The following is a 21,512-nucleotide window of genomic DNA, read 5'->3' as shown; positions in this document are numbered from 1 at the left end:
AGAGGTAATACTGTATAATACCTAGACCAAGAACAGTAAAACTCAGGACTCAAACTCAATTATCTCTGTTCTCACATCACGTTGACAGCAGGGACCAAATTTTGCTTGGATCCTTTCGACCAGGGTTCTTTGCCAATAATGAGACGTGGTATTCTAGGTAAGGTAAAACGTGTTCACTACAAAGAAGGAAGCTTCGAATCCAACTGGTAGTATCTCGTCTGCCGTCAACTAGATTAGGGGACGGGATTTTGGCTGCCAGTCTGAGCTGTATTTTTTATTATACAAGTAGCACCACAGGATAAATCGCAGGAACAGTCAAATGATCGAAACGTGTTCGATTTACAGTCTGAAAAATACGGTAGTTATTATCCATTTTAGAAAATGCTGACTGAAAACCGCAGATTATTTTTCAATGTGACTAAAAATACGTGTTCACAATTATGTTAAAGGAGAGGACGGATTTAGTTGAGGACAAAACACAGAGGGGGGGGGGGGTCCGTATTGCTATTTACGTCATCATTTTCAGAAAGGAGATACAATAAACACTATTTTTATACAATGTGCCCATACGACGTCACATACTTGGTTGTGTTTGAATCGTATTGCTTTCAAACGCTCATTAAAGTGTAGAAAATGAATAACATATTAAGTAAAACACAATGGCCAATTATTATGACTTGAAAACGTGTCATTAAGCTCCGACTTGTCGATATGAGTATGAGAATTATCTAATGCGAGTTCTATTTGATATATATGATACAATGTACTGTGTCTTGATGGAAGAAATGTACGACCTCTTTCTGACACGCCACACTACTGTAAACAACACGCTTTTGTTATCCGTGATGCACGTGAAGGCATCATAAAACAAGCAGCAGAATCACCACAGGCGGCGACTTCAACCACCCCGCTCTCTCTCTCTCGGCTCTCACGCGAAACACAAACTCAACATAGGACAAAAGTGTTGAGCCTCCGCGTAGTCCAAACTTTTTTTCGAAACGTTTTTAAGCCATTTGCGAAGGCTCCTTCGGGCTCTGCGTTCATCATGACAAGTTAACCCGAGTTCCTGTGCCATTTAAACAAGGTTAGAAAGACAGCGACAGCAACAGTTGTGCTGGGTATTACAGTCAAGTTAGCTCGGTGCTACGTCAGTTTGGAAGCCGGGTTTTGTCCATCACTTCTTGTTACAAATACTTGATGACGTGGACTTATTTCGATTACAAAACGCTGAGAGAGATTGCCAGGAGTTGTTTCTCACCGAGCTGGAATTACAACAAACGTCGGGCGCTTCCTCCCTTATAAATAAAGGTAAGTCATTTTCATACAGATGAGAGTGTTGACAAATAGGTGCAGTACATTCACTCGTCATTTTCCCTGGGATGGCTCAAACTACTGGCTGTTTGTCTCAGTCCTGGGTCTCATTCTACAGAAGATGCGCCGAATGTATACTTCCTGTTTTATCATAACTCAGACACCGCATTGTACAATGTTAAGTTTAACTTGTGCAAGTTAATTGCTCCATGTACAGCACTTTGTATGCAACGATGGCTGTTTGAAAGTCCTCTATAAATACAGTTGACTTGACTTAACTGCATAATAATAAAAACATATTGTCGCGTAAGTGAGGTAATCGGAAAAGTTTATTTTGAGGTACGGCATTGACTGTTCTGATGGTTCCAGGCGCTGAATGGCCTCTGTTGTAGCGGTGAAAACCGAGAAACGAACTGCAGCTGATTCTCAGGATGCAGATTCAAATGGGAAGAAGCCTAGGTAAGCATATGACATTGTGAACACTGGATCAAAAACACCCAGAAGCCAACTGTCTGTCATTGAGAAGTAAACTATAGACTGTATTTCGATGCAATACAATGTACCTTTTATTTATATAGCGCTTTCACAACAGCTGCAGCTGTAATAAAGTACTTTTTTTCAGAACATTTCAGGTAAAATAACAATGCAACAGAACACATAAGATAAAACATCCACTCTCTGTACACACTCAATGTCAACGAGATGTGTCAGAAAAGCTCCAGAGCTGGTGTCACAAAAGTTACCGTATTTTCACGACTACAAGGTGCCACTAAAAGTCTTACATTTTCTCCAAAATGGACAGGACGCCTTATAATGCGGAGCGTCTAGTGAATGCGCCGTGTTCCAAAGCCTGACTGAGAGCACCTCTGGCCGACACGCTATTTATATAGAGAAAAGGCGCAGTGCGTGACGACAGGCATGCGGAAGTCCGCCAATGAGTGAAGGGTGGGCGTTTAAGAGGACGCTAAAGGCACGCTCCTAGCAGGTACCGGTCGCGTGAGTACATTGTAAAATGGCGAAATAAAGTACAACCGAACTCAGTTTTGCTTCCATTGCCTTTTTAAAAACTTGTTTTTAGCGTGCGTGCATTACGCCGTATGTTTAAGATGGCGTATGTTTTACCATGCCTAGCTCCGCCCAATAATACAGTGCGTTTTGTGTATGTGTCAAATACAGAAATAGCACCCCTTACTGAGACTGCGCCCAACAACACGGTGCGCCGACTGGTCGTGAAAATACGTATATATTTCAAACCCAAACTGCCAATTAGGAGTTCTCCCCAGCAGAGTGGGTCAGACGGTCAACCAGGACATCGACCAAGAGATCCTGCGTTGTTTGTTCAGTGCGAGATAAAAGGTGGGAGTTGGGGCAAGGAAATGACTATTGCACCATGACAACGCATCTGATCACAATGCCCTGAGCTTCCGTCAGTTCCTGACCGAGAACAGCATTGGCATGCTGGAACAACCTCTGAACTCACCCAACCTGGCTTTGCGAGTTTTTTCCTCATTCCCAAGATGAGGGGACTCATCAAAGGGACCAGTTTTGAACATAGGGATGATGTCAAGATGGCCTTGCCGACTAAACTGAAGACAGTGAATATAGGTGGATTACGCCAAAGAGAAAATACATTTGTAGTTTCCATTTGAAATATACGGGAGGCCCGGTAGTCCAGTGGTTAGCACATCGGCTTCACAGTGCAGAGGTACCGGGTTCGATTCCAGCTCCGGCCTCCCTGTGTGGAGTTTGCATGTTCTCCCTGGGTCTGCGTGGGTTTTCTCCGGGTGCTCCGGTTTCCTCCCACATTCCAAAAACATGCATGGCTGGCTGATTGAACACTCTAAATTGTCCCTAGGTGTGAGTGTGAGTGCGAATGGTTGTTTGTTTCTGTGTGCCCTGTGATTGGCTGGCAACCGGTTCAGGGTGTCCCCCGCCTACTGCCCGGAGACGGCTGGGATAGGCTCCAGCACTCCCCGCGACCCTAGTGAGGATAAAGGGGCTTGGAAGATGAATGAATGAATGAATATATATATCAGAATTATAATGTGTGCCATACTCCTTTTTACTTAGGAATTTCTTTCACCAAGGCAATTACTTTTTTGAGTGTCATATTTCATTTTGTTAAATTGCCATCCTGTAACAAAACAGTACGGAAACAATATTACAATTGATATTTATCTTGATACCATTGAACTTTACAATAATGTGTTCTGTGCACCTCCACTGATCAAAACAATGCGTTCTGATTAATATTGTGTCTGGAATATGAGTTAAGGAAAATCCCCCCCGTTATTAGTCATCTTCAGGGCAGCCATTTTGCCACTTTCTGTCAGCTGAAAATGACTTCACAGTTGCTAGGGCTCAGGGAACAACCAATCAAGGCTCACTTGTTTTCTGAAGCGGAGCGATTCTTATAAAGAATGTTTTGGAGTGGACTTCCCCTTGGAAGTTTATATGTCACGTCTGATAAGAAAAGTCTCCAATTTGTACCTTGTTATTCCTGACACTGCTCACAAACTAGGACTTGTTCAGGTAATTAATTCTGTAAAGCGCTGTTTTATGGATGCCATTCTGTGTGTCCAAAAGGAAGCTGTTGCCCAGCCTGAAGACAAAGCATGCCCCCGAGCTCGTATTGGTGATCGGCACGGGGATAAGCTCCGCCGTGGCCCCGCAGGTCCCCGCTCTCCGCTCCTGGAAAGGCCTCATTCAGGCGCTGCTGGATGCCGCCAATGACTTTGACTTACTCGAAGAAGAGGAGAGTCGGCGTTTCCAAAAGCACATGCAGGAAGATAAAAATTTGGTGCACGTGGCTCACGACCTCATTCAGAAACTTTCCCCGGTAAGACATTATGTTTATGATTTCCCTTTGCTTCTCCTTTCCACATTGCTGTATCATCGCTTCAAGATCACTAATCTAATAATCCCCGTTTCCATGCTCTATGTTTAATTTTTCATCAAAATAAAGATAACCAGGCGGCCCGGTAGTCCAGTGGTTAGCACGTCGGCTTCACAGTGCAGAGGTACAGGGTTCGATTCCAGCTCCGGCCTCCCTGTGTGGAGTTTGCATGTTCTCCCCGGGCCTGTGTGGGTTTTCTCCGGGTGCTCCGGTTTCCTCCCACATTCCAAAAACATGCGTGGCAGGCTGATTGAACACTCTAAATTGTCCCTAGGTGTGAGTGTGAGTGCGAATGGTTGTTCGTTTCTGTGTGCCCTGCGATTGGCCGGCAACCGATTCAGGGTGTCCCCCGCCTACTGCCCGAAGACAGCTGGGATAGGCTCCAGCACCCCCCGCGACCCTACTGAGGATCAAGCGGCTCGGAAGATGAATGAATGAATAAAGATAACCAATGATCCTATGACTGCGGCATAATAAAAGGTCTGGCCGTTCAACTATTTTTTTTTTTGTACAACGGCAAATAGTTACTTTATCTTGGTATGGTTTTATCATACGGTGGCTATGTTAAATTGCTACTTCAAACATTGTCTGTACGGTTAGCAAAGGTTTGAAGAAGTTAATCTCTTTTCAAACAAACTGTGTTTCGACCATTATCTCTGATCTGATGGCAAACATTCAGACGGGAGATTACAGCATGTGCTGGGTGGTGATGTGAGTTTCTACACATGAACGGTAAACAGCACTTCTGTTATTTTATTATCGATGTTTAATCGTTGCCTCTGTTTCAATATATTGAGCAGTCCAAAAAAGATGCCGTCGCACTTTGTTACGTGAAGGCCCATTTCTCGTTTTGTGGTCTTCCAACGTCGTAGTTCTCTTTTCCATCATGGGTACCGTAACTGCGGTGGCTTTCACAAACCTGTGCAGACACGCGCATTTGCACACAAAAGCACCTGTGGAGTTTAAAGGTCAGCAAATCTTGCGTGACCTCGCACATGACCACTTGGTTTGACCTGCCAAATTTATGTGCAACTTGAGAGGAGTGATTTGCAGTGACATTTTTGGCATTGCAACAATACATTCACAAAAAAAAATCCCAAGAGCTGGAGAAATTGCTGACAGATGAGGGAGAGGGCGGCGGGGGGGTCCTGATAGCGTTTGTCTCCTGTTAGTCATGTCTCATTGCACTTTTGACACTGATAAAACTCACTTTGTGTCAACCCCTCAGCCTGCTGTCCCAAATGGAAGCAAACAACACTTTATGGCTTTCTCTGCCGTGTTCTTTTCACTCCACTGTGCTCCAGACCTGTTTGCTATCGGAAAAACACGAAAGACACGAGCTGCTCAACTCGACTGTATTCATAGAGCACTTTGAAACAGCCATCGCTGTATACAAAGTGCTGTCCATGGAGAAAATATCATACATACATTACAACCACAAAACAAGAGATGAATAACGAAGACAGTAGAAAGCACAGAAGAGTAAAAAGTCATGCCGAGTCTGCTTTGCATTTGGTTAAAGACACAGTCAGACATCGAGCCTGCTAACAATTTGCTATACAAGACTTGAACGGGCAACCTGCCTGCCATCTGCAATTATTTTGAAATCCTCCCGTGAAGCACCTTCGCATATGTGTCAACAGCATTTTCGGAGCCAAAAACCGCTCCCAAAGCGGACGATTTTGAAATCGACAGCTCTGTTATTTTCCTCTACGGGCCCAAGATGGTTTCTGTGTCTCCATTTTTACATTTCTCCTTTGAACGTCCCAGAAAGCAACCATCTTAAAAACGTATACAACGCAACACGTCATTATTTATATACGCTCGTGCTTTCACAAGAGCCATAGCTGTAACAACGTGCTTTACTGAACACTTAACATAACAGAACGTGAAATAAAACATTTGCATTTCAAACGTTATTCTTTTGTTAAATTAAGTTTAAAATGGGGGCGGCCCGGTAGTCCAGTGGTTAGCACGTCGGCTTCACAGTGCAGAGGTACCGGGTTCGATTCCAGCTCCGGCCTCCCTGGGTGCAGTTTGCATGTTCTCCCCGGGCCTGCGTGGGTTTTCTCCGGGTGCTCCGGTTTCCTCCCACATTCCAAAAACATGCGTGGCAGGCTGATTGAACACTCTGTATTGCCCCTAGGTGTGAGTTTGAGTGTGGATGGTTGTTCGTCTCTGTGTGCCCTGCGATTGGCTGGCAACCGGTTCAGGGTGTCCCCCGCCTACTGCCCGGAGACGGCTGGGATGGGCTCCAGCACCCTCCGCGACCTTAGTGAGGATCAAGCGGTACGGAAGATGAAGTTTAAAATGTGAATAATTTTGGGGGGGAAAATAAGCTCCAAATTTTGGACATCAAACTGTCGGAATGCGGAAACGGGATTTATTTTGATTGATGCTTTGGTAACGCTTTTTTTTCCCTGAAAGTCAGACTGTTGTAAGTGAACAATAACCGAATTTTCCGTGAAGTAAGCGGACTCCTTTTAGCAAATCTCCCGTGACTGGCGTTCAACATTGGTTTGTGCCTGTGTGACTAAGGCGGAGTGCTGAGTGAAGATCCAGACAGTAAACAATCAATAGTTGCCAATTGGCTGGCAGCCATGTTGTTTTTGCAGCTCTGTGTGAACAGAACGTGTTTTGACAACTTGACTTGTGTGGAACTTTTTCCGAAATGTACAAGCCCCCTTCCAGTGAAGTCATGAATATTCAACTTGCGATGAATATTCATTGATGAGTCAATGAATAGGCGGCCCGGTAGTCCAGTGGTTAGCACGTCGGCTTCACAGTGCAGAGGTACCGGGTTCGATTCCAGCTCCGGCCTCCCTGTGTGGAGTTTGCATGTTCTCCCCGGGCCTGCGTGGGTTTTCTCCGGGTGCTCCGGTTTCCTCCCACATTCCAAAAACATGCATGGCAGGCTTATTGGACGCTCTAAATTGTCCCTAGGTGTGAGTGTGAGCGTGAATGGTTGTTCGTCTCTGTGTGCCCTGCGATTGGCTGGCAACCGATTCAGGGTGTCCCCCGCCTACTGCCCGAAGACAGCTGGGATAGGCTCCAGCACCCCCCGCGACCCTAGTGAGGCTCAAGCGGCTCGGAAAATGAATGAATGAATGAATGAATGAGTCAATGAATATCTGAGGGTCGGGATATCATGATTTCATATTGCTGCTAAAAAAAAAAAAAAAAAAAACCCTGCGCACCGAACAGCAAGTAAATGCGAGTGAACCCGCTTAATTATCTGTTGATTTAAGTTCCAGACTTGTTTACTTGCACTTTATTTGCTGTTTGCTGAGTCGCTCAGATGGCCTGAGAACACAGCGATGTGGGCTTGGCTGCCATAGACACTACATGCGGATGATGGCTCCTTTCCCGTGGAAAGGAATCAAGCTGTTTAAAGCCCATTAGTTGGGTAATCGCCTTCAAGTCGGTCTCCCGGAGTCGAGCGTCTCCCGGCGCCCAGATCACCGAGGTGTCGCTACAGCGAGGCGCAAACGTTCACTATTTATAGCTTCCATACAGATTTACTCAGTCGTCAGAGCACAGTCGTCATCCGTGTACAGTACATGAGAGCCCCTACACCCCCCGTTTTTTTTAAAACCGGAGATCCCAATGAAACAAGATATTGTCCGAGCCGTGTGCGCTTTCACACAAAGACACAGCAGTCATGGAATTAGATGCGCAACAAAAGTGAGATTTGCTCTCACACCTTGTTCCCACCTTTTCGGCATTCTCATTGCTCTCAACTGCGGTCTCGGCGCTGTTAGGGCTCGGATTTCCTTTGCCTTTGAGTCACTTTATGCATCCTCGATTTAGGTGACGCGATGAGATAAGTAAAACCTTAAACTCGAGTTAAATCCAATTAGTTTCCTGCATGCTACAGGTTTGAGAAGGGCTTTAAGAGGTATGCGTGCTCATGTTTGTTTTTTGTTTTTTTTCCCCAAGAGTGCTCCATTCTAAATCGTCATATCATTCATTCATTCATCTTCCGTACCGCTTGATCCTCACTAGGGTCGCGGGGGGTGCTGGAGCCCATCCCAGCCGTCTCCGGGCAGTAGGCGGGGGACACCCTGAATCGGTTGCCAGCCAATCGCAGGGCACACAGACACGAACAACCATCCACGCTCACATTCACATCTAGGGACAATTTAGAGTGTTCAATCAGCCTGCCATGCATATTTTTGGAATGTGGGAGGAAACCGGAGCACCCGGAGAAAACCCACGCAGGCCCGGGGAGAACATGCAAACTCCGCACAGGGAGGCCGGAGCTGGAATCGAACCCGGTACCTCTGCACTGTGAAGCCGACGTGCTAACCACTGGACTACCGGGCCGCCTAATCGTCATATCAATTCATGTAAATTGAAGTCACCCACGAATGGAAAATAAAATGTCCGTCCGTCCATTTTATTGTTATCCCGCTTGTCCTCATGAGAGTCGCGAGTGAGCCGGAATTTATCTCAGCCGACTTTGGGGGCAAGAAGATGAACTGGCCGCCAGCCAATCACAAGGCCAAATAAAAACAAAACAAAACAATTTTCACATTTCATCAATTCAACATCTTCAATAAAACCAGCGTGCATTTCACACGCGGCAGTTCAAAGTGTGAGATTCTAATTTGTCCTGTGAAAATGTCAGTGTTTTTCGATTTATGAATGTGAACAATGTGTCACGATCTTATTGTCAGAGAACAGGCAATGTACGGTCCACGTTCTTCAAGGACTGCCTGTACGAGGTGTTCGACGATTTGGAATGCAAGATGGAGCACGCCGGGAAACATCTGCTGCGCTCCGTGCTGCAGTTAATGGAAAGCGGCGCGCTGGTCCTCACCACCAACTTTGACAACCTGTTGGAGATCTACGCGGCCCACCAAGGCACAAAGCTTGAATCTTTGGATCTGACCGATGAGAAAAAGGTAAAGGTTCCCTGTTGACATCATGCTGAGGTATTGATTGAACGGTCAAGCCTAGTTAAGACCGGTCAGCAATTTAAAAGGAGAGCAAGGTTCACTGGAGCATGAACGTCAACAAAGACTTGATTACTGGGCATGACTCGGAACGCTTAAAAAAATAAATTAAAATAAAATAAAAATAACAACCTTGAAATACTAAAGCAATATCATTTCCACTGCTTATTTGGTCAATTACTAACCTAATGGCCTGATGTTCTCCTTTTAGTCACCAGGATCGCCTTTTAATGAAGTTCCTCCTGGGTCAATATTGACCCAATTGATACTGATCACACTTGAAATAGCATTCTGTTTGGACTCCATTTACTTTTGGGTTAAAACCGAGCCTCAAGCGTAAGCACACTTTTTTTTTTTTGCTCCACCAAATTGTGCTATTATTTCTTAGTGGTGCACCAGGCATGTGAAATAAATGCGCCATAATCACCGAGTCAGCAAAATTGGTCTGGCCCAGCTCTGGGCCAGACACGGCACGTACAATCGGCCCACATACCTCAATGAATGACGGTCATGGCCCACGTCTGGCATTCATGCCATTGTATTTCAGTGCAGAAAGGGTTCTTTTTGGCAGCACCTCTGATTGGTCAATCACCAACATTTTCACAAGTGATGTGTCGATCGCGAACAAGCCGGTACAAAGAGACGAAAAAAAAAAACGACCACGTATAGTAAGTCATTTTGAGCCCCAAAAAACGACCACGTGTAGTTAAGCGTTTTTAGCCGAAAAAAAAGACCATGTTTAGTCAGGCATTTTGAGCAAAGCGTTTTTAGCCGAAAAAATTACCATGTATAGTGAGGCGTTTTAACCCGAAAAAAACGACCATGTATAGTAAGGCATTTTTAGACCAAAAAAACTGACCACGTATAGTAAGGCGTTTTTAGCCGAAAAAAACAACCATGTATAGTAAGGCGTTTTTAGCCGAAAAAAACCACCATGTATAGTAAGACGCTTTTTGCCCAAAAAAAACGACCCTGTTTAGTAAGGCATTTTTAGACGAAAAAAAAACCGACCACGTATAGTAAGGCGTTTTTAGCCGAAAAAAACCATGTTCAGTAAGGCGTTTTTAGCCGAAAAAAACCCGGCCATGTATATTAAGGCGTTTTAACCCGAAAAAAACGACCATGTATAGTAAGGCGTTTTTAGCTGAAAAAACGACCATGTATAGTAAGGCGTTTTTAGCCGAAAAAAAAACGACCATGTATAGTAAGGCGCTTTTTGCCGAAAAAAACGACCATGTATAGTATAGTAAGGCGTTTTTAGACGAAAAAAAACGACCATGTATAGTAAGGCGTTTTTAGCTGAAAAAACGACCATGTATAGTAAGGCATTTTTAGCCGAGAAAAACGACCTTGTATAGTAAGGCATTTTTAGCCGAAAAAAATGACCATGGTCGTTTTTTTTTCTGGCTAAAACCGCTATTTTGCCGACTCAAGGCCAGCTGTGCCGGCTTCATGCTGAATCTGGGGCCAGATGCCTTTGCTGACTGGGCATAAAATACAAATGTCAAACTTTTCCTAATGGTGACATACCATTGTGCCTCTCAGTCCCGGTATTTATGTCAGGGGGGCTGTAATATCCTCTTACTGCTACCCGCCGCCGATCCGGTCAGAACAGGATGTCGTGCAGCGGACTGTTCTAATGTGTGTGTTGTTCCTTTTGTGGGCAGGTGTTGGAGTGGGCTCAGGAGAAGCGGAGGTTAAGTGTTCTGCACATCCATGGCGTTTACACCAACCCGTGCGGCATTGTGCTGCACCCCGCTGGCTACCAGAATGTACTGAGGAACACGGAGGTTATGGTGAGTCTTTGAATGCTTTTTTGTGTGTGTGTGTGTGTATATTTTTGTGTAGTAGTCTCTGTGTAATATCAAAATTGGTTTGATGCACTGAAACCTTTGTTTGGGATAAATATGCAAAGAACACAGAAATCGGAGGCAAATACTATTTCAGAACACTGTGTGTACGTCTGCTATGACCGCGAGAACAATGACACATCTTCCCACTGGATTCCACAGCGTGAGATCCAGAAGCTGTACGAGACCAAATCGTTTGTTTTCCTGGGCTGCGGGCGAACCGTTGACGACACAACCTTCCAGGCGTTGTTCTTAGAGGCGGTGAAACACAAGTCTGACCTGGAGCATTTCATGCTCGTGCGACGCGAGGACGTGGGGGAGTTCAAGAAGCTGCGCGACAACATGCTGGACAAAGGCATCAAGGTCATTTCCTACGGGGACGAGTACTCGGACCTGCCCGAGTATTTAGAGCGGCTGGCCAACGAGATCTGCTTTCGAGAGGTGTCAACGAACGACTGGGGTAAGGTACAGTGTTCGTATGTGGTTTGATGGATAGCGATGATCAAACTTACATGACATTAATCAAGTTGTACGGTCAAATAAAACTTGCATCATTGATCAATGGTACGGCTCACTCGCTGAGCTGAAGACACATTTTGCACATTTTTGTACATGGCCTCATGCGCAATGGTACTTATGCCACTTTTTTTTTAAAAACTCATTTTACTGTACTTATGTTTTGATTGTTGACTTGAGCGATGTGCCAACATTCATTTACTGTATAACCTTTCTATCTGTATTTCCAGGGTTTTAAAATGGGGGGTGGTGGGGGCAGCGGAACGGCTTTAACACTCAGTCATACCTCCTTCAAGGTTAGGACTGAATGCTTCTTCTCGCTGACTTCGAGCTGTGGCCACACACCAGATTTCCACTTCAGCAAACAAGACTGTTCTTTCTGTATGTCAGGAGTGCTCGAACGTAAAAAGGATTTTTACTCCTTCGGGGCTCAAACTACCTGCGGATGTTCTAAGTAATTTCAGCTGACTGCATGACAGCATTCATGAAAGCTGGCTTTGTCAGTAACTTCGCTGAAATTCTCCATGTTGTCTTTTTGTCTAAGTGCCACAGACCATTGTTTTGGGGGGGGGGGGGGGTTGTGCATTTCCTTACAACAAGGGGGCAGTCTGCTGCAAGTATAGCAGCTGATTGGATTAACTATGTATGTCGTTCCCCCCCCAACATTGTTATTTAAAAGGGAAGCTAAATGGAAGTTTGGGACACTCCAGAAATACGTCTCTGCTGTTGATGGTAAACTATGAGAGATGTGATCTGTGATCGCTCGCCCATTAGTCATCACATTGGAAGGGGTATCTTCATGTTACCCCCTACTCACTGCATGCAAACGCACACAAATCCTACAAGGTTGGCGTCTGCCAAACGCAACACCCAACAAAAGGGTAACTTTTCATTTGCGCTGTACTGCATACAGGACTGGCACAAATATGTTAGAGACAATTCGAATTTTGTTCCTTTTTTGAAAGCCGTTGTCCTGCAAGGAGCAACTTGCCACTGGTGCAGACATGTTCTTTGTAAGTATTTTGTATTTTTAAGTACCGATGTGTGTGTTTGTGATATCGTATTTATAAGTACAATTTTCAAAATAAAGCTTTTGGCATCTCATTTGCATTGGTTGTATCGTTGAGTCGGACAATGAACGGGGACAACAACGCAGGAAGTTCCACAATGTATGCCGTGTACAACAGCTTTACTTAGAAATGTTTACATTCTCATAAATTAGCTCAAATAACCTTCGATCCGCTAATATTGCATTGATGTTTTAAGTTGATGAAGTTTAAGTGAGGAGATGCTTGGCTGAGGTCCTCCTATGAACGGATTAAGAAACCCGTGGGGGGAAACATAAATAACCATTCTTGGGGAAACGGGTCACAGCAATCATTCATTTACAAACGTACGGGCCTCCTCTGGGATTAATTTCTGAATTAGGCTGGTAAAGAACATGATACAATACTCCTTAAATTAGAACAAACGTGATCCTTCAAAGCAGTGGTGAGGAACCGGGCCATAATACATTTATAGGGGGGAAAAATATAATTCAGCACCTCAAGTAATGTCGATAATTACGTTACGGATATTTGTGGGTTAAATATGTTTGGGGCTCTCAACAGATATTCTGAGGTTGTATTTGTTTTTTTTTTCTATTGCATGCTGGATCAAATGCTCTTGTGCGGCTGCATGGCTCACTTGAGACAATGTATCAGTATACATTTAAATCCAATTCATTACCGTCAACTGAATCCAACGCCACGTTTCCACCTCTGAGTCGGATTCGTTCCCATGTGTCTTTGATGTGAGTGGTAACCAAGACAGCAGGCAGGAGACAAATAGGCACTATGGTCACGAAGCATTTCACAGGCAGCTGCTGCCAACCTGACCTGATTTAGTTAAGGGGGGTGGGAGGGGGGGGGTTGACAACTCGTTCTTACTGGGTAAACAAAGGTCCATCAGTCGGGAGTGATTCAAAACTGATAATGAGGTACTTGTCAATTTGGCCCAAATCCTTAAGTGTAAAAGTAAAAGGGAGGCCTCCTCCGGTTGTGCGGTTTTCAAATGCAGCGCCGTCCTTTCACGCTGGCCTGAAGCTGGGACGATGGTGCAATGAGCAGAAAAAAAAAAAACAGGACATGAGACAGGGCGGTAAAGAACGGCAAAGCGCGGGCTTTTAGCAGGGGGGCTCAAGCATCCCTTGGCAGCACGGCAAAATGAGAATGTCGGCTTCCTCGCAATGTCCAACGACAAACATCGGAGCCTGCTGCCATTCTAAGCCTTCATCAGGGCGCTGACCACAGCGCGGGCGTTGAGACTACGCAGGTCGTTGTACGTCTGACCGGTGCCCACAAACACTATTGGCTGGCCCGTGATGTAGGTCATGGAGATCGCCGCGCCAACCTGCGAAGGTAAAAAGGATGGTGCGTCAAATGTTCCGATACAATCCAAATGCACCTTTGCAATCCATTTAACGCACCTTGTCGTCGATGGTGTCAAATTTGGTCAGCACGATGCCGTCGATGAGGCGAGGTTTCTCCGACATGGAGTGGTCAGCCAGAGCCTGATTGAACTTGACCTGATGATCCAAGAACAAGAGTTTCATATGTACAAGTGGCACTTTTCTACCCAAATACGATGTTTGACAACATTTTTTTATGAGGGCAGTTGAGCAGGGTAGAAACACTGCCCTCTGTTGGACCTAAAAATAACAGCATTTTACAACAGGTTAGCTACTCGACAGCTGGTGTGAGGAGAGGGGCTTTGCACCGGTGTGGTGTCTTGTTCTTGCAGGGTGGAAAAGCCCTGTGACCACCTGCTGGGATATATTCCAGCCACCGGTGGCTTTGAACTGATTTGTTTTCATGGCTCAAACATGTGTAGGCAGAAGGAAGATCGTAGCTCAAGTAGTAAACATTTCCTGGTAGCAGTGTGATTTGATTGGCAGGTGACGGGTGTGGTTCATCGCATCCGGCTTGATTTGAAAAGTTTTAACGATGCAAGTTTGGCAGGATTGTTAAAATACTTCTCCACAGAAGACGTTTATTTGCACTTTAAGGGACTTTTGAGATCGACGTGGGTTCAATATTTTACCATAACCTGCCACGAAATCCTGGCTGGCTGTTTTCAAATAATTCTTAGATTGATTGTAGTTGCGCAGAGCAACATTATTCAAAAGCTCGTCAAGCGACTTTGTTTTCAATCTGGTTTCAGACCCTGCTGTGTGAAGTTAGCGTGTTCTCCCCATGCGTTCCTTTTCATGAAGACTCAAGTTGTGAATATTAGTTTTCCATGCCTCCAACAGGCAAGATTTCATCCCGGCGGTCAGACGGGCTTACCAATTGATCGACTGCCTCGTTGCCCACCAGAGCCTCCCCGACGAACAGCACAAGGTCAGGCATGTTGACAGCAATGAGTTTCGCCAGGGCTGTCATGAGGGGCGCGTTGTCCTGCATACGCCCCGCGGTGTCCACCAGCACCACGTCAAAAGCCTGGTTGCGAGCTGGAAGCAAAGAGTCAGGTAGGGCGGGGGATTTGATTTTTCGAGTTTCGTTACAGGTTGGGTTAATGAGGTTTATACCATAGGCAATGGCCTCCATTGCAATCCCAGCAGCATCCTTCCCGTAGCCCTTCTCATAGAGCTGGACCATCGTTCGTCCTCCGTGCTTCTCAGGAGGGTGCAGTGAGTTGAGGCGGCGCTGGTGGGTTCGCAGCTGTTCCACCGCCCCGGCGCGGAACGTGTCACAGGCAGCGATCAGCACAGTGAAACCGTTTTCAATGAGCCAGAATGAGATCTGGATCGAGAAATGGGGTGGGGGTGGGGGGGGGGGTCAGATTCACAAATGACGTTATGCTATTTATTGAATGGGATAAGTAATCAACAAAACAAATCTCTTGCAGGGTGCTAGCTCCACGTATCTTTGTAATTCGGGTATTTTTGTTTCATTGTGTGGACCTGATATGGACTGTTTTCAGCGCTTTTTGGCCACGACATTCGTCAAAGGACCAGTATCTGTGCTTGGTGGTTGCGCCTTCTCGGCAGCACGCCTGTACCAGCACAGATTTTGATTGGGAGGAATGTCGGCGCCATTGACTGTCGGTGCTGGACAGACCTGGGGCGCTTGTGTTTTTTGCGCCAGTAATGGGCAGCATTTTTCACAACCCCGATTTGTTCGGTGGCTATGTCAGCGCTGTTGGACAGTTGGCGTTGGTGCGGCTGGATGGATGGCCGCTGAAGTTGAGGATGAGGAGAGAGGAGCGTTGGCGAAGAGCGCCGGTGCGTATTTGGAACCGTGAGTCGCCGCTTGGAATTGAAGTGGATTTCCATGGGACAGGAGAAGTGAACCAATCTCTTTTTTCGTCAATGGATGCTACAGCTTCTTGTTGACTTTGAAACTTAGCTTGTAGCCGACGTGTGCACATTTTGAGCATGACGTCTCTGATCCACTGGTTAAAGGACACTTTGATTCTCTCCTCTTTCATCTCAAACTGCTTCAAACAACAAAGCGTGTGACGGAAAAGTGGTTAGGACTGCACGACTGTCCGTGTTTTATGTTATGTGTTGTGTTTATTATTTTACTTTATGTTAACTGTTTTGTAAAGTGCTTTGTTACAGCTGCCGCTGTTGTGAAAGCGCTATATAAATCAGCATGTATTGTATTGTATTGTATTTTCAATACCCGAAGACGAAAAACTCACCTTTGCCAGGTTGGTGGACTTTCCAACCCCGTTGACGCCACAGAACGTAATGACGAAAGGTCTCCTCTGGCCCTGCGCCTCCATGACGTCTCGCAGAATATCCACCCTGCGCTTGGGCTGCAGAATCTGCACCAGCGACTCTTGCAGGGCCTGCTTTACTGTTGAGGCAACAGCTATACACACACACACAAGAGATTTGCATCAATGAAATTGGACAATTGACTGTCGTGTGAGACAAAACAACTTGAAAACAAATGAATGTTTACTTACTGGTGAAGGTGCCCATGACTTTGCCTTCCAGTTTTTTGGCTACAGAGTCACAAAGCTGTGAGGCAATTTCGGCTGCTACATTCTTCGCTGTGAAGTGTGGGCCCACAAACGATGACCAATCAGTAATCAACGATTAACATCAAGTGAGAGAAAGGCGTCAATCTCATACCAATGAGGTGCTCCCTCATCTTCTCTAAAACCGGCTCCATGTCCTCCAGGTTCAGACTCTTGGAGCCCACCAAGCCTTTCAGCATGCCAAACATGCCGCCAAAGCCGCCACTCTTCTTGGCACTGACACAATTCCACATCTTTCATGCAAAGTTTTCACATTGAGTGCTAAAAGATCAACGCTCGTCCGTACCTTGTCTTGATTGTTGCATTGACAACTACTCTCTCTTCTTCCTCCTCCTCCTCCTCCTCCTCATCACTGGAATCACATTCCACAGATGGCAAATCTCCAATCATGGGGGTGAGCTGCATCCCCTGCAACATTTAGACATCATAACACGGTGTTCATTGAACAAAATAAATGTCTTTCAGTGGTCGTGTTGAGACATACAGTAGCAATGGGTGCATCCGGGCTTTGGTCACAATCAGGGGAACTCTCTCCGTTCCTGTCACTGAAGTCCAGGTCCTTGGTGCTGCTGCCAGTCATCTCCCAAACGCGCCTCTGTTTCTCCTTGGGCTTCTGAGGCTTTGGAGACTTACTAGCAGAAAGACAACACGCCAACAGATGACTTCATGGCATACATTATGATATCAAGATACACACTGCAATACTTCGAGACAGGCTTGACGAACAGAACAATACAAAAAGACATGCAATGAACCCGCTATCATTTGCAGGACCAAAATTTGCTAATTTGCATCGAGCCAGGGGGCGACGGCATGCTCCATTATATGCTGAAAAAAAAAAACCTCACCTATTAACTGGTTTTGTGCTGAGGCTACTAATATTATTGCTTCCGTGCCATCTTGTTGCCAAGTAACAATGTTGAAGTGAGTTTAGGAGCTTCAACATTGCTCTGGAACAATCTACCCCCGGACCTCCAAAACTGTACACCTCTCTCCACTTTCAAGTCCCGTCTAAAAACACACTTGTTCAGGACTGCCTACAATACTTAACTCTTCCATTTCCTCTGTTTGTATGTCTTGTTTTTATACAATATTTCTTTTAAATTTTTACATTGTATTGTCTGTAAAGTGTCCTTAGGTGGCATGAAAGGCACTTTTAAATGAAACGTATTATTATTATTATTATTATTATATCATTCATATTGTGATAGCACTGGGTTGCCATTTTGTGACATCAATAGGGAATTCTAAATGAATGATTGCGGATTTTCGCGACGTGCCGCATGGCTCTGTCTCGATCCCCCGCAAATAGTGGGGGAACTGGAAAATGTGTTTTCTCAGTACCCTCTTCTCTCACCCGTGACCCTGAACGTGATAAGTGGTAGAAGATAAACGGATGGCTGCTTGGAGATACAATCAAGTGAATGTCGTTCGATTTTGGAGGTTTCCCGAATTCATCTCCAGAAACGTCAATGTCAATCTCTCACCTGACTTTTTCAGCAGGTCCCACTGCACGCTTGCGAAAGAACTCCTCTCTCTTCTTCTGCATGATCTCTTCAGGAGTAAGGCCGTGGTTGCCGTTTTCAACCAGCTTTGGGGTAGAAGATGTGCCTTTGCCTTGATCTGCTTTGACAAGGTCCACCGGAGGAGCTGGAAGAGATTAGGCAAATCGGATTGAACAAGAAATCGTGATTTTTTAAAAAAATAATGTTCCTTCAACAACACTTACCTTCCTTTTTGGTATTCTTGCTTTTCTTGCTACCCTGATCTTTTTCTTTGTCCCCACCCTTTATTTCTATCATTGACTTCACAGTTTTTTGGGATTTTTCAGACTCCTTAAAGGAGCGCATAGGTGCCGGGCTCCGAGCCCTGCTACCCTCTTCTGCCTCTCTGTTGGAAAACATTATACATGAGCGGTGTCATTTATAATCAAACACATAGGTTGATTTGTCACAGGCAGCATTTTACGGCTGAAATGACTGTGGTGGCCAACAACAGTCACCACATGTTTTGCCACAACCCCCTCCCAACCACACCATCATCAAACACATGCACACACACTTAAAAGTTTTGGGAAATTCCATACACATTGTGGCTGGGTAAGACAAACTAAAAAAGATACTTGGGTACCTTTTTTTTGACAGGTTTAGTTTTTGGTGTAAACATGGGTGTTTGTGCAAATATTCCTGAGGAAGAAAAGCCCCTCTTGGTGTATTGTTGCAGGTATTGTGCCTGAACAAGTCACCTCTGATGCAGACATAAAACAGACCGTCCTATTTCTTTCGTAGATAATCAAATACAGTGACAGTTACCGAAGAAGCACTTTGAAGTCATCCTCAAATTCGAAGCTGTGGTTGAGAAGCTTAATCACTCCCTTTTGCTCCAGTTCATTCTTATAACGGTCCCTGAAATGCAGCTGGACGTCATTTATGAACTTGTCCACATAGGTCAGCGTTAGGATCTTCTGAAAACCCACCTGAAGAGCAAGCGCACACGGAGGTTACTATCCACTCGCCTATTATTTTTCATGAATACCGATGCGTTCACTGACTTACCACAAAAATCAACTCAAACTCGTTGTCCAGTTTATATTTGAGATTCAGGGATTCATGAGTGAAGGAGTTATTTCCACTCCGTTCCTGGAAAGTGACGAGGGATGTCAACAAGAGCTGAAAACATTTCCTCCACGCAACTTCCACAGGCGGCTTCAAAAACTAACCTAAACCATTTTTCTTTTCTTTTAGCTCGCTAAGTTGACGCCGGTTCTCGTGTGACAGATTTAATCGTGTCGCGCAGTACGGTACGTGTACAACGTGCGCAACTAGCTTGTTAGCATTAGCCCTTCGCACCGTTCCGGAGACGAAAACAATTTAACGAGGCTCACCTGCAGGATCACGGAGCGGATCAGGGCGTTGACGGGCCCGGTGAAGGACTCGGTGACACCGGTTCCCTGAAAGCACCACAGCACTATTCCACCTTTGCTGAAGATGGTGAAAAAATCGAGCATCTTGCCAACACGTAACCTGGATTAGAGAGGGTAAAACGGTTTAGAAAGGTGCAAACCGAAGGCCTACCAAACAAAAATAGGATGGAAAACAAGTGAAGGGGTGATTTCCAGTTCTCCAGGGACTCACCCAAAATACTAAAATAGTAAATAATCCCCCCGGCGAGTTGGCTCCACCACTTGTGCAAAACAGTTTTTCGACACGTCAGATGCAGAATCAGGAAGTGACGCAGTTGCGCTGCCATGCGCATGCGCGCGGTCGAAGTGTATGACGTTTCTTTTGTTTTTTGTAGTTTTTTTAAAACTTTATTGAAAAATCCGAATACAATTTTCAGTAAACAGAAAACAAAACGAACATTTTATTAATACATACAAATATTACAAACGTTTAGTTTCTTCTAAGTCTACGAGGGTATGGAGTGAGCGGCAACAGAACGCTACATTTCTTTCCAACCGAGCCTGGCCGTGTTGCGTTCAGTGCTGCGATTATTCAAAGAAGCCACTAAAGAGCGGTGTTGCCCACTTTTCCTCAGCATGACTCAGATTAAAGTACTGTACTGTACATCGATGCAAATAGTGTATATGATGCACAAACTTCCTTAGAATTTTCACGAATGGCTGATCTACTTTAGCAACGTTTTTAAATCTCACCTCAGGGTCTGCTAATGGGGGAACCTATGACATATTTTTAATCAGCACAGCCACCAAATTATTTTTATTTTTTTGGCTGCTGTGTATGTAATCAATACGGTGTAAGGCATGATGACACCGTGAAAAGTGAGAGCCAAAAATAACAGCTTGAGGCTTTATATCCGGTTTCAGATCAACAGATGACCCCAATATTCAATTCGCTATTTTCTATTCTCTATTCTCTAATTCTCATTCGGAATGATCCTCTCTTGAATGAGTAAATTGTAGTACATTACTCGGCACTATGTTATGCATTTAATTAATCACGTGAGAGGGGATTAGAAACTTACCGTTTGTCTGATATTGGTGCAAATAAAGTGTAAGATTATCAACGCTGAGCCCAATGCCTCAAAGTCTGTTAAACATTAAGATGACTTGTTTACTCTATTTATGGTGTTTTCTATCCATTTGAGGATTTTCAGTACAATCGAAATCGCCACCCAGAAACAAATACTCAGCATTGTTGCAATTACTGTGAACATTTTCTCAGGCATTGGCTAACCTCAAGCCACGGTTAATGCCAGTTTGTTTTATACCACTAACAGTCAAAAGGGATGGAAATGAATAGGCTGGAGAATGTCCTTCCTTAAGAAGAGAAAGACTAACAATAATTCTTCCAGGCTGATGGCTTACTGTTAAACCTGAATGTGATCCAGTTACGTCGTGGTCATCATCCAAGTGCTCTTTAAAAGAGGAGAAAAGAGGCCTGCGCAGAGCATGATCTACACGATACTCTCGGACCACCAACAGTCAGATAAAAAGCTCTCAGCAGTTTGTAACGACGCTGGTCTGGCCCGTGTGAGGCCAGATTGACCGGAACATTTGTGTTTGCGGTGAACGCATTCAGCTTGCCATGCGACTGCAATGCTTCGGCTGTGCTAATTAAAGGAGAACAGGGAGATCCAAACATCTTGTCAAGGTTTTTATCATACATCACAGATATACACCAAACAGTGAAATGAGAAGCCTGCAATTAAAATTCAGCACAGCAAACACAGATGGGTTGTTTGTTATACATCCGTTATTTCCTGTTGCAGCAGGACTAAGATAAGATATCTTTTATTCGTCCCACACTGGGGAAATTTACAGCCTCCAGCAGCAAGAATGTATGTAGAAAGAAGAAAGAAGAAAGAGAAAAAAAACAACAAACATCTTTCAATTAAATGCAATATGAACACAAAATGGATAAATCACAGTACTATTTACAATTTTCCTTCACATCATTTAATTACTATTATTATTATGATCATCTGCAT

The 21,512-nt window shown here is 44.8% G+C and overlaps 2 protein-coding genes and 1 long non-coding RNA gene across 6 annotated transcripts in view; 2 read left to right on the top strand and 1 right to left on the bottom strand.

Moving 5' to 3' along the window:
* Nucleotides 1-21,512, top strand: part of LOC127609032 (uncharacterized) — a 114,468-nt gene that overhangs the window by 21,663 nt on the left and 71,293 nt on the right. The gene's annotated exons all lie outside the window — the stretch shown is intronic.
* fam118b (family with sequence similarity 118 member B) lies at nucleotides 897-12,635 on the top strand. Of its 4 annotated transcripts, none has more exons than XM_052078595.1 (7): nucleotides 897-1,308; nucleotides 1,681-1,770; nucleotides 3,898-4,150; nucleotides 8,887-9,114; nucleotides 10,833-10,961; nucleotides 11,178-11,475; nucleotides 11,833-12,635. In XM_052078595.1, exons 2-7 carry the CDS (start codon nucleotides 1,688-1,690, stop codon nucleotides 11,853-11,855), a joined length of 1,014 nt encoding a protein of 337 aa, XP_051934555.1. In that variant the 5' UTR covers nucleotides 897-1,308; nucleotides 1,681-1,687; the 3' UTR covers nucleotides 11,856-12,635. The 4 variants fall into 4 exon arrangements, with proteins under 4 accessions (XP_051934555.1, XP_051934557.1, XP_051934556.1 ...); XM_052078597.1 differs by having other exon boundaries at nucleotides 11,828-12,635; XM_052078596.1 differs by having other exon boundaries at nucleotides 11,762-12,635.
* srpra (SRP receptor subunit alpha) lies at nucleotides 12,110-19,840 on the bottom strand. The gene is made up of 15 exons (XM_052078466.1): nucleotides 19,697-19,840; nucleotides 19,447-19,585; nucleotides 19,118-19,201; nucleotides 18,875-19,038; nucleotides 18,292-18,452; nucleotides 18,050-18,212; nucleotides 17,047-17,194; nucleotides 16,849-16,970; nucleotides 16,657-16,778; nucleotides 16,488-16,574; nucleotides 16,218-16,390; nucleotides 15,100-15,313; nucleotides 14,858-15,021; nucleotides 13,999-14,097; nucleotides 12,110-13,922 (listed from the first exon to the last, which is right to left on the bottom strand). The coding sequence occupies exons 2-15, from the start codon at nucleotides 19,567-19,569 to the stop codon at nucleotides 13,794-13,796; spliced, it is 1,953 nt and encodes a 650-aa protein (XP_051934426.1). The 5' UTR covers nucleotides 19,570-19,585; nucleotides 19,697-19,840; the 3' UTR covers nucleotides 12,110-13,793.

The sequence above is a fragment of the Hippocampus zosterae genome, chromosome 10 (assembly GCF_025434085.1).
Source record: "Hippocampus zosterae strain Florida chromosome 10, ASM2543408v3, whole genome shotgun sequence".
Lineage (NCBI taxonomy): Eukaryota > Metazoa > Chordata > Actinopteri > Syngnathiformes > Syngnathidae > Hippocampus > Hippocampus zosterae.
Note: the sequence above shows the minus strand (reverse complement) of the source record. Positions and strands in the feature narration are given on the sequence as shown.

Bases quoted from the DNA above. Each gene is read 5' to 3' on its own strand.
- fam118b (XM_052078594.1), top strand. From the start codon at position 1,688: ATGGCCTCTGTTGTAGCGGTGAAAACCGAGAAACGAACTGCAGCTGAT. The intron at 1,771-3,897 runs GTAAGCATATGA...TGTGTCCAAAAG, and splicing joins TCAAATGGGAAGAAGCCTAG to GAAGCTGTTGCCCAGCCTGA. The intron at 9,115-10,832 runs GTAAAGGTTCCC...TTTTGTGGGCAG, and splicing joins ATCTGACCGATGAGAAAAAG to GTGTTGGAGTGGGCTCAGGA.
- srpra (XM_052078466.1), bottom strand. From the start codon at position 19,569: ATGCTCGATTTTTTCACCATCTTCAGCAAAGGTGGAATAGTGCTGTGG. The intron at 18,453-18,874 runs GTAACTGTCACT...GTTTTCCAACAG, and splicing joins GACTTCAAAGTGCTTCTTCG to AGAGGCAGAAGAGGGTAGCA. The intron at 17,195-18,049 runs GTGAGAGATTGA...TCTTTCTGCTAG, and splicing joins GGACCTGCTGAAAAAGTCAG to TAAGTCTCCAAAGCCTCAGA.